Genomic DNA, 12,212 nt, shown 5'->3' on the forward strand with positions numbered 1-12,212 from the left:
CTGAAAACTGGCTCTCCCCAAATTCAGAAACTGCTCTTATAGAAATCATTGACTAATTATCTAAAGGATATTCTTCAACTCTTCCTTGATGTGTCCACAGCACTCTTCCAGGTCACTTTCCTATAGCAGCTATCACTACACACTGGGTTTTCCATGCTTCTGCATGTTCCTCCCTGTCTCCTTTGCATCTTGCTCACCCACTAAACAAAAGTGGGACTCAGGATTCCATCTCTGCATTTTTTTTTTCTTTTGGCTTTATCTTATCCTTAAATCTTAATTCATTTCTGTGTCTAAACACTGGTGAATTCCTAAATCAATTTCTCGCCCAGATATCTTCCCTGTGCACCATAATCACATCTCCAGTTACCTCTAGACACCGGTAGAATGAGAGCAATTCCCTTTAAATCCCTGATTCTAATTATTAAACACAGTAATAGACTTGACAAGATAGATTTTACACTAAAGTAACAAAGAACTCTTACACAAAGCAAAAAACAAAATAGGTTTAATGACTAGAACAAATGAATAGGTTTATAATAACCATTAACTAAGGGAAGCCCTAGAACCAGAAATAAGGATTTTTAAAATGGCATGCAAAGTCTAATTACCATAAAAATCAAAGCAATACCAAAATATCTCAGCTTCCTAACATAAGACTCCAGGTCTTTTTATTTCCAATTCTTGGCAGTCAAAATATGTACACTTTCACATGCTACTGGTAGTGAAGGAATAAGATTATTTGTATAGGACTACAAATATCTTTCATAGATAGGAAGGCACAAAAAGAACAGTGTCTTCCTCCACTTTTTTGGGCCCATCTAGGGAAGAAAAAAAAAAAAGGCACTCCCAAAGGTTCCTTGGTAACACCTTTGCTAGGTTAGTTACTCACATAATCTTTACATGTAAAATTAATGGTCCACTCATTTCACAGATCTGGGAATTGCAAGGCATTAGAACTGCTTTCTTTAACTCATGTGCCAAACAACTGGCTGAAACAACACAAAAACTCCAGATACCAGTTTCAAAAGAAAAAAATAATTGGGCTTTGTTTCCTTGAAAACTTCATCATATCTTCAACAATTGGACTTTGGCATGAATAGCCAAACATATCATGGTACTGAAAGAACCACCATAAAAGATGGAGGCAGACGACTCTGAATAATTATTCATTTTCTAACATCAGCTGCTTCCAGCTCCTTTGTACCAATGTAACTGTCATTCTCCCTTTATTAATTATAACCAAGTGCTCTGAGCCTGCATTTAACCTGTGATGAAAGATTTATTTTAAAAAGATGCTTAAATTACTGAGTCTCTGTGATCGTCAAAACAAAGAGTAATGGGAGTCTTCAAATGCCTGTGGGTAGCTATTCATGGAACCTTTAGAAACCATTTGCCTGAGGCCAAGCAGTTTGCTTTATCACTAAATCTGACTCATGTTGAGCAATACTGAAACTGCACTTGGGTAGCTCAAAGTAAGCTTAAATATTTCTCTAGGTTTACTGCATCCATGTAGTGTGCAATTTTTGGTGCTGAATAAGAGATATGTGGCAATTGAACGCTTCGCCACAAGCATCACATTCATGGGTTTCTTGGGTTTTCACCTCTGCGTGGATCTTCTGATGGTTGACAAGGCTGCGCTGTTGACTAAAACTTTTGTCGCACTTCTCACACTTATAAGGCTTTTCTCCTGTGTGTATTCTCTGATGCTGAATAAGGCCGGAGTTCCGGCTAAAGGCCTTCCCACACTCATCACATTTATGGGGTTTATTACCTGTGTGAACACCCTGATGTCGAATAAGATTACAAAGTTGACTAAAGCTTTTGCCACACTGTCTGCATAGATAGGGTCTCTCACCAGTGTGGATTCTCTGATGTTCAATAAGAAATGAGCTCCGACTGAAGCTTTTCCCACATACAGTACACAGGTAGGGCTTTTCACCAGTGTGGATTCTTTGATGTTGTACAAGATGAGCACTGACACTAAAAGTTTTCCCACATTCATCACATTTATAAGATTTTTCCTTAGGGAAGACTTCCTGCTGTATAACAAGACTGCAATTGGGATCAAAACTTTCCTTAGTTTCATGGTATGAATAAGTCTTCTCTCTGGTGTGGATTCTCTGATGCTGAATAAGACCTGAGCTTCTACTAAAGGCTTTTCCGCATTCCTCACACTTATGGGGTTTGTCTCCTGTGTGAATTCTCTGATGACGAGTAAGGTTGCAAAGTTGACTGAAGCTTTTCCCGCACTCTTTGCACTGATAAGGTCTTTCACCTGTATGGATCCTCTGATGTTCAATAAGGAATGAGCTCCGACTGAAGCTTTTTCCACATTCAATACAAAGAAAAGGTTTCTCACCAGTGTGGATTTTTTGGTGTTGTATAAGGTATGTACTTAATCTAAAGGCTTTCCCACATTCGCCACATTTATGGGGTCTTTCTCCAGTGTGAATTCTCTGATGTTCAACAAGTAATGAATTTCGACTAAAGCTTTTCTTACATTTGGTACAGTGATAGGGTTTTTCACCAGTGTGAGTTCTTTGATGCTCAATAAGGTGTGACTTCCAACTGAAGGCTTTTCCACAGTCACTACATTTATGGGGTTTCTCACCTGTGTGAATTCTTTGATGTTTAACAAGGCTCCTCCTCTGGCTGAAGCTCTGTTTACACTGATTACACTGATAGGGTCTTTCTCCAGTGTGGATTCTCTGATGTCTAATAAGTGTTGAACTCACACTAAAGGTTTTCCCACAATAATTACACTCATAGGGCTTTTCCCCTGTGTGAATTCTCTGATGTTCAATAACAAATGAACTGCGACTAAAACTTTTCCCACATTCACTGCATTGAAAAGGTTTCTCACCAGTATGGACTCTTTGATGTTGAATAAAATGGGCCTTGCGAACAAAACCCTTTCCACATTCTTCACATTTATGGCATTTCTCTTCTGAGTTAGGTCTCTTACGAATAATGTTAGTGTTTCCCCTGAACATTCTCTGTTCCTGGGTCAAAGATTCCCTTGGTATTTCCCATAAGAAGATTCCTCTCTGTTTATCTAACCTACCAACAAGTTCAAAGGTTTCTCTACGCATGGGATCCTGGTCAATTTCACTTTTGATTCTTGTAACTATTATACCCTGTGATTCCACTTTTTCCTCAATTTCCTCAATTTCTTGTTTCACAGTTGGCTCCTCATCCTTATCTCTGTTCAAAACATCTGGAATAATAAATAGAAAACAGAAACATCAGCCACGCTCTTTGCTAGTAAGGAGAAATTGTCACAAAAATGAGATAATTCAGATAAATTAATCTACTATATCTATCAAATGTAGTTTACTACCTCACAGTATTGTTGTAAGGATTAAATTAGTTCATTTTCATAAGGCATTTAGAACAGTACTTGGCAAACAGTACAAGCTATATAAATATTATTTAGTTATCTGATGCAATGGAATGTTTTTCTTGGAGAACAAGTATGAAAAGAGTGCTTATGAGGCAAGGAAGAAGTCAGCAGGGGCAAGCAGAGTTGGAAGAAAGGGCTGGTAAACCAACAGTAAATTATGTAAGGTAAGGTGGACAAAGAAATAAAACAAGTAGTGGTGATATGAACCAGTATATCAAGGAAGAAAGAGCAACATGGGAAGAAAACAGTAAGTTCAGGAAAATTTAGAATGAGACAGCATTATTGGAATGTGAGTAGACCAAGTAACTGACACAAAAAAACACATAGAATGATACTAAGGATAAAAGATAAAAACCAGGGGAAGCAAAAATTCATTCATTAATAAGAATTTATTTATTGCAATAAAAAGTATTCCAAGCACTATGTAATGAGTCAGGATTCAGAGATAAGACAGAAAGTTTCCTATTGAATGGAATGAACAACGAGTTTAAGTGGAGCAAGAAAATAACATGACAAAGAAAATATTAAGTAAAAAGCAGCTCTTATATCAAGACACAAAATGGCTTTTAACAAAAATAATGGGTTGAAGTGACATGGAGTCCATAATATATAGAAAGAATAAAATATAAAGGAATATGGTCAGAGTTAATAGAATAAAGAAAAAGAGCAGTCTGTGGTACCTTACGACTTTACCTACCACAAATCATACCACGTTCTTCAAGTACATGATTCTCACGTCTCTAAAGATATTAAGTCCCAAGTTGGAAACACTTAGTTCCAACTGAGAATCTACATGACATCTGATAAATGAAAATCTTGCATGTGTTGGAGGAAAGATAACATAAAGGACTATGATGTAACACAGTGGCATAGAGGACCCGTAAGCCTGCCTCTGACTGCTTTCCTGATTTTCTATCTCTTGCTGCCTGTTGGATAACCTCATTTGAGGATTTGATCACTACAAATTTATATTGTAAACAATTTCCTTTTCAGACTTTCCCTTTTCTCTCAATTTTCTAGACTGTTTAGTCACCTTGAATTTTTCTACTTACTTCAAACCAGTCATTAAGTTATTTTATTCCCCCCAAAAACATCTTCTCTTAGTCCCCTAACAAACTACTAGATTTTACTTCTACTCAGGCGACTTTCAGTGATCTCTCTCAAATTCACTCAGTGAACTGTTTTTCCTTCACACAATGGAAAAGGATGGGTGAACTCCCTCAACTTTCTGCCCCCTACCTATAAAATTATCTGCAATGGTACATGAACATATATATCCCATTCCTATCCAAGGTTAATCCATCTACCCTCTGTTGATCCCACTTGCCTCTGGGAACTTGTTCAATTATTACCATTTTTTCCTCTTTCTTCAATCTCTATTTTCCACTGACAACTTCCTACCAACATACAAATATGTCCAACTTTATCTTGAACCTGAAATCCTTCTCTTGATGAAATCCAGGCTTTGAAACATGTCTTAGGTGTAGCTCTCCATTTCCTAACTAGTTTTCCAAGTCCAACTTGTTCCCATTCAATCTGTTCTACAATCTTCTGTGAAATCCGGTTTCTACTTCCAGCATCTTGAGAAACTTCTCATTAAGTCACCAATGACTTTCGAATAACAAATACAATGAATGTTTTTCAGTCCTTATTCCACATAACAGCATCTGACACTGCTGATGACTCCTATTTCTTGACACTATTTGTTTTTGGTTTCTGTACTATTAATATTATATTCTTCTAGTTCCCTCTCTACTTCTTCCTTGGCCTTTTCTGATACATGTCCCTGATGTACTTCTCTTCCTTTGTCAACTGTTTAAGATTATTGTTACCCATGTTGACACCATCTCACTATACATACTTTGTGGTATCGCCACTTGGATGTCTCAAAAAGAGCTCACAATTAACATCAGCATCATCTGCTTTCATGTCTGTCTCCACGTCTAATCATCATCTCTTGAGAGGCACCATCATCCATTACCCTTAAGTCCCAAAGCAGGAAATCACCCTAGATTTCTATTTTTCTTACCATTCGTCAATCACCAAAATCAATGATTCTACTCTCCAGCATCTTACCTTCACCTTTTACCCTCACCACCATGTTTTCCCTGGATTACTGCAAAAGCCACCTAATAATCCTTGGCTGTGGTCTTTAGGTTGCCCTCACACTACATTTATCTCACTGTATCCAGAGAGAGCTTCGTAAAATGGAATCCTATTCACGTCACCACCCATAGATTCATTAGCACTCCATCACTTCTACAATTAAAGCTCCTTAATACTCAGCACTTCATGACATGGTCTCTAAGCTGCAGTTCACCTTGCTACCCACTCTACGACACTTTAAGTGGGCAAATTGCTTGTATTATACTCTTTCATGTTATTTCATCGCATATCTTGTTTACTAAGTGTCCCCCAACATGATTTACCTGGCAAACTCTTGGTTTCTCTTCCAGATTCAACTCAAAGCAATAGTTGCTCTACAAAGCCTTCACTAACTCCACTAGATAGATTTAGGTGTGTTTTTTTTTTATCACCAGCCCTTGTCCATAACTCCATTATAGCTATTATTACATTGCACTCTTAATTGTTTGTGTTTGTATCTTCCACTGAATTGTAAATTCCTCATAAGAGGGGAAAGTTTCTTCATGTTTACCCAGTAGATATTGTTCCGGGGATTTTACTCAAAGAAATAAGAAAAAAATGATCATTATTTGCAAATGATATGGATGCGTACCTAAAATTCCTAAAATAATTAAATGAAATACAATGACAAGACTAATATATAAAATAAATACTGTTTCTTACTACCAAGAAAAGCCAGTTAGTAAACATTATAGAAAAATATGCTCTTCATAGTAACAAAAACCATAAAACCTAGAAATAAATCTAATAAGAAAAGTGTAAGATCCATAAAAATTGTCCATACATTTTTTTCTGAAGAACATGACAGTTAAATAGTCAACCAAATTGCTGAAGAGAGTCAGTGTTATAAGGATCCTACTTGCCTCTGGGAACTTAATTCTTCCCAAACCAATCTATGAACCTAAATGTCTTCCAATCAAAATCCTATGAACCAACTAAAAAGCCCCCAATGAATCTAAATTTCAACCACAAAAATGCAGAAAACGAGTTAAGTATATCCTGAAAAGGAACATAGCTTACCAAAATATAAAATGTAAAATGTTCCTAAGTAAATAAAACAGAGAAGCACTGCATAAAAATAAATAGGGTTTGGTAACTATAATCACCTTCTGGTGTATCTGCCATGCTTGTATTATGTGTTCCCATCTTATGATCATAGCTAATTTGTCTAGATAGTTGACTCAAAGTGCATCTCTCCTTGGAATCTGGAATTGAAACTGAAACAGCTAGTTAGTCTGAATGTGCCTAGAATTATAACCTATCAAGTCAGAAGCTAAAGGGACAAAAGCATGTAAACATAGGAGGAAAGCCTAGTCTGCCAAGGAGAAAGAAACAAAGCAGAGTTAATTCCCGACTTTCTGAGAGTGATCCAATTTCCAGTTTTAGTCCTTTTCTGGTGCCCAGTTGCAATGCTGCTCATATATTCCATGAGCCATCTATGTCCCTATAATAGCTTCTCTTGTTGGCTTAAGTTAGCTAGCTTGGGTTGATTTCTATAATCTTTAACCAAACAGTTTTAGAATAATATGATAGCTGAGGGGAGAAAGAGAAGGCAAGGAAATGGTAAAGTGGAAGTGGCTGAACTTTAGGACAGAACAGGAATCGGCACTTTTTCTGTATAGGGCCAGATGGCAAATATTTTTGCCTTTGTGAGCCATGTGGTCTCTGTTGCAACTACTCACCTCTGCCAGTGTAGCATGAAAGACAATACATAAAAGAATGGGCATGTCCAAGTTCCAATAAAAACTTTATTTACAAAAACAGGCAGGACAGATTTGTCCTGTGGACCTTAGTTGCCAAACCAGCTAGCCAACAGAGTATAAAAACAACACCTTTGTTGGTAAAAGAATGGGAGGATGGGGAAGAACTTGTATTCCCAAGGGTAGCACAGTGCTTCATAACTATTTATGAAATGAATGAGTAGTTGAACAAATAATTGCAGAGAGACTATAATCAAAGTAAGACAATCAGTTTACAACCTTGTAGGTACAGCAGTCCCCAGTTCTGCACGGTCCAATATGGCTCCAGTAGACTGTAGATAAGTCTTTAAAACTGAAGAAGTCAATTTCAGTTGAAAAGACTGAAAGATCAAGAACTGAGAAATCAAGCTGTCAGCTGTATTACCAATGTAGTTATTAAAGTTTTTAAAGAACAATCAGCATGGAAAGGAAAAGTATGATTAAAGAACCAAAATTACAAGCTAGAAGGGAGTTGTGTTAAGTAAAGTGACAAGATAAAGTGGAAGAAAGACTAAATTGGAATAGTCAAGTAATAGTGATCTCTCATCAAGGAGATGGAAATAGTTTATAGGGGAGGATGAAAAGACTGTGAAGGGAGAAATAATAAATGATGAAAATCTGTATTTCAGCTAAAATAAAGAAGAGAGCCTGAAAGATCACAGATGGGCACACTGCAGTGCCTTTTCCCATATGGTACCCACACTTTGCAGCATTAGGACAAGCAAGGCTGGGCATTTGCCTGGTTCTGTCAACCAGGATACCATATGTGTGAATAAAGCTAGCAGTGACTCAAAGACACCATGGCATATTGGGGAAAAAAAAAATCGGCAACTAATACTGCTGGAGATTGAAACAGTAGACCGGAAATAGATGAAAGTAGAAAGCTAGGCAGGGGCTATATTAGGGAGGTCCTAGTATGAAGGATACAAATCAAGACTTTTATCCTTTAAGCTCTCAGGAATCATCAGAAGTTATAAGCAGTTAACTAACACAAAATTACTGTGGGGCAAGAAAGAGAACATATTAAAAGAATGAGAGACTAAAGGAAGCGGCTAGTTTACAGCCTAATGCAATAATCTGGCCAAAAGGTATGAGTCTTAAATACATTCAGTCAGTCACACAGATATTTAAGAAGCATATAATACATGCTTGGTTCTTTGCTAAGTGCTGGAGAAATCAAATAAAAAAAAATAGTTACTGTCCTCATGGGGATCAGTCTAGTTAGAGAAAAAATATGAAGATCATAGTACAGTGTGATAAATTCAACAGTGGAAGTGTATACAAAACAGCACAGCAGAAGGAGTGCTTAATTCTGAAGATGCCCTTGAGATCTTAGTGGATTATTGGAGATTTGCCAGGTGAGTTACTTATGTGGTTCACAAAAGGAGATGACTAGGAATTTGGAGCTCAACAGAGAAGGTAATTACAATGATGATGACGTAAGCAATCAACATTTGTATTGTTCTTACTAAGTGCTAGTCAGGGTTCTAAGTGCCTTATATATGTTAGCTCAGTTAATGTTCACAATAACCCTAAGAGATAAATGCTATCATCATTTCCATTTTATTAAACACACACACACACACCCAAAACAACAAAAAACTGAGGCACAGAGAAGTAACGTAATTCACCCACGGTTACAAGGCTGGTAAGTGGTGGGACTAGGATTTTTACTTAGACAGTTAGGTTCCATATTGCCTCTCTCAGGTGGAGATAAAAATTTAGGACTTATCATCCACACAGTGATAGCTGATGACCTGAATGTTGACAAGGTCCGTCAAGGAATGTATATAGACCGAGAAGTCTGAGGATGTAAGGCAATGGAAGGAAGCAATAAAGAGTTTCAATATCTATGGATAGGTGGAATAAAATAAGGTCCTAAAGAGTCTGTTGCATTTGACAATTGGGCTATTATAACCAATTTTAAACAATTTAAGGGGCATAGTAGAAGCAAGAAAAGGGGCTTAGATAATGGAAAGGAAAAAAGTACAGAATACACATTACATTTATAAAACTTGGCTGTGAGGAGAATAAGTAGCAGGTTACAGGGAGCAGCAAGAGGAAGACTGTGGCTCAAAGGAGAGTTTTTTCTTTTTCTTCCTTCTTTCCCCAATGGGAAGAGCCACGAACATGCCTATCATCGGAACAAAGATACCAAAGAACAAACAGAGACTGAAGCTATAAGGAAAAAAAAAAGGATGGCTGATATATAAGTACTTAGAGAAGTAAGAACATAGAAACAGCCTTAAGTGTGCAGATGAAGGGCAGAAAAGTTGAGTTCATGCTTAGTGGCCTCTATCTTCTCCGTGAAACAGAAGGTGAGGTCCACTACTGAGTGATGAATTCAAGGAAAACTCTTGGTTTTGGAATAGCTACTAAAAGGAACAGGGGAATGAGCACATCAAGGATAAAAACCTTGTTGAGATGTAAAGTCCCAGTGGAGAGTCTAGAAGAAAGAAAAGCCATGCATGTACACAGGGCATCAATCCTTTCCGTTAAAGAATTTCCCCTGCTCTGTTTAGCAACTCGGATAGGAGAGAAGAAAAGGCAGATTTATAACCAATATAAGATTTGAAGTTTGCAAAATGGGTAGAGCGTACTGACAAGGTGGCATGGAAGCATGATGGTGATAATTCATAATAGGTCCACGGATTAGATGAGGCAAAGTCAGGAGGGGTAAAAATAAAGAAGTCAAGGAACAAGAAACATCATTAAGAATGAATAGGTTGAGTAGGAAAGGAGTAGGAGAGGCAGAAAAGTAAGAAATTAAAATAAGCTCCACTTGAGATGATGTCTGTTTTGGTCACCCCTATTTAGTTACAGTCAATAAACATCTATTGCCTGAATAATTGGTCAAAGAATAAGATGTTGGGGTTTAAATTTGCCTGTTATGACAAAATTGAGAGTTATGATCATTGATGTGAGTTGCTGAATAAAAATGGAAAGCAGGGTCGCTGAAGACAATATGGTCAAGATACACTGAGGCTTAAATAATGACTGCACCATTGATTGTATGGGTTAGCATAGCGAAGGCCCTGAAACATGTGACAAAGTCTATGTGTGATGGTCCAAAAAAAACGTTGACAAATGAGAGTGAAAAGGAACTGAGTGGGTAGAGTAAGACTGCTGAGGCCCCGAAGGAGAGCGATTTTTGTTTGAAGGCAGAAAAATGAATGCTTTGGGAAGAGTACTGAAAAGCTGGGAGAACAATAACTTCTCCCTTCCAGCCTTGATACAAAGGAAGGGGAAGGAAGAGGATGTGGGAGAATGAGCAGCCCCGCCAGAGAAGGGGTGTCCTTGGGAAGGCGCCAGGTTTCAGTTAAGGCCAGGAGGGGTAAGGAACATCATGTGAAGAGGAACATGGGCTCCAGAAGGCAGAATGAAAAAGGGTGGGAGGAAAGCAGTGGGAGGATGAGCCAGGAGGGAAAGTACAGAGCAATATGGGAATGAGATAGGAAGCCAGAAAGGCTTGTATTCTGGTCATTGTAAAGATGCTAGGGATGCGAGTCATGGAAACAATTCATGGCTGAGAGGTCTGAATCAAAGTTTGGAACAAAGCAGTTTTGGTACTGGTACTGGTCCAAGTGTTCTCAAAGTCTGATTTCTAATCGCCTTTCAGGTATTTTAATGAGAGAAACAGCAGATTCTTACCCAGGGAGACCAGGTTTCCATAATTCTCCATCATGACATCTTTATACAAGCTTCTCTGAGCTGGATCCAGATAATCCCACTCCTCCTGGGTAAAAAACACAGCCACATCCTCAAATGTCAGCAACCCCTGAAATAGTATGATTTCTGTAGTCAGTTCTTGTCTCAAGGACAATTCTACCTCTGAAAGTAGCAGAGGCAATCACTTATCTGGGCCGGGTAGAAGGAACATGATAACTAAGAGTTCCAAATAGGGCCCAATTCTGGGAACCGACTGTAACTGACAGGCACCTGAGACTAGAGGGTAATTAAGCTGGATGGTTGTCCTCGGTAGTGAGGGGCCACAGGACCAAGCTTTTCTGGTTTAATAATTATGTCCTAACATTCTGATTTCAGTAAGCTGCCCCAAGACCTCCCCAAGCTTTGTTTCACCTTATTGCCCCGCTCCAATTATCTATTTGTACTGGCTTGGGACCCTGCTCAATTCAATTCCATGAAGTTTCCTTAGTGTCTATCTTGGGTCCAAGCATCGTGACAGGCGCAGAAGACACAACAGACGATCAAAAACGATGCCTCACCTGGAATAACTCACAAATGATAGCGCTAGTTTGGAGCACTACTGATTTTCTCCAGCTGATTTATCAAGTTGCTTTTGGGGGGAAAAAAAGGAGTGTTGGCAGTTTGGTCGCCAGAGCAGCAGGGGGTACTTTTTGCACTATGCTGGCCCTAAAAGACCGCAGCCGGGGTGGGGGGGCGGTGGCGCGGCCTAGCTAGGGTAGTGGCGAGAGGACGGGGATACTCGGAGGGGCGACTTACCTTTGGCTCCAAGGGGGGGCTCGGGGAGGCCATCTCCTGGCCAGAAATCAAGGCAGGAATCTTAGGCGGCCACACGGAAAGGAGCCTCTCGTGAGGCCTACCCGACCGTTGGAGATTAGGCCTGACGAAGGCGAGGCCTCCAGGCTGGGTCTGGACAGGTCCTGCCTCCGTCCTCGAGCGGTCACGACCCCAGCAGCATATCAGACGCGCTCAATGGCCGCTCCCCAACCCCGAACCCCCTCCCCTGCCTGACTGCGCAGCCTTCCAGGCCTCGCTACAGCCTCCTCCCCGTTGCCAGTTCCTCCTCCTTTCAGCCAAGGAGCGCTTTGACCGCCCACCCCCAGACCAGAAGGCGTCACCCGGAACCTTCCTGGGACGCCCCCCAACTACAACTCCCGTCATGCTCCGAGAGAGCGTCCCGGTCCATCCTCTGCCGACGGTGGCTACCGGACTACATTTCC

At 39.5% G+C, this 12,212-nt stretch overlaps 1 protein-coding gene across 7 annotated transcripts; it reads right to left on the reverse strand.

The window, feature by feature from the left end:
* Positions 1-489: 489 nt before the first annotated feature.
* Positions 490-12,118, reverse strand: ZNF189 (zinc finger protein 189). Of its 7 annotated transcripts, none has more exons than XM_074330774.2 (4): positions 11,752-12,082; positions 10,939-11,020; positions 6,655-6,765; positions 490-3,217 (listed from the first exon to the last, which is right to left on the reverse strand). In XM_074330774.2, exons 1-4 carry the CDS (start codon positions 11,782-11,784, stop codon positions 1,497-1,499), a joined length of 1,947 nt encoding a protein of 648 aa, XP_074186875.2. In that variant the 5' UTR covers positions 11,785-12,082; the 3' UTR covers positions 490-1,496. The 7 variants fall into 7 exon arrangements, with proteins under 7 accessions (XP_074186875.2, XP_074186878.2, XP_074186874.2 ...); XM_074330777.2 differs by having other exon boundaries at positions 10,939-11,065; XM_074330773.2 differs by having other exon boundaries at positions 10,939-11,023; positions 11,752-12,081.
* Between the last annotated feature and the right edge of the window lie 94 nt (positions 12,119-12,212).

This window comes from Rhinolophus sinicus, chromosome 16 (genome assembly GCF_057876585.1).
Source record: "Rhinolophus sinicus isolate RSI-liver-muscle chromosome 16, RSI-T2T, whole genome shotgun sequence".
Taxonomy (NCBI): Eukaryota; Metazoa; Chordata; class Mammalia; order Chiroptera; family Rhinolophidae; genus Rhinolophus; species Rhinolophus sinicus.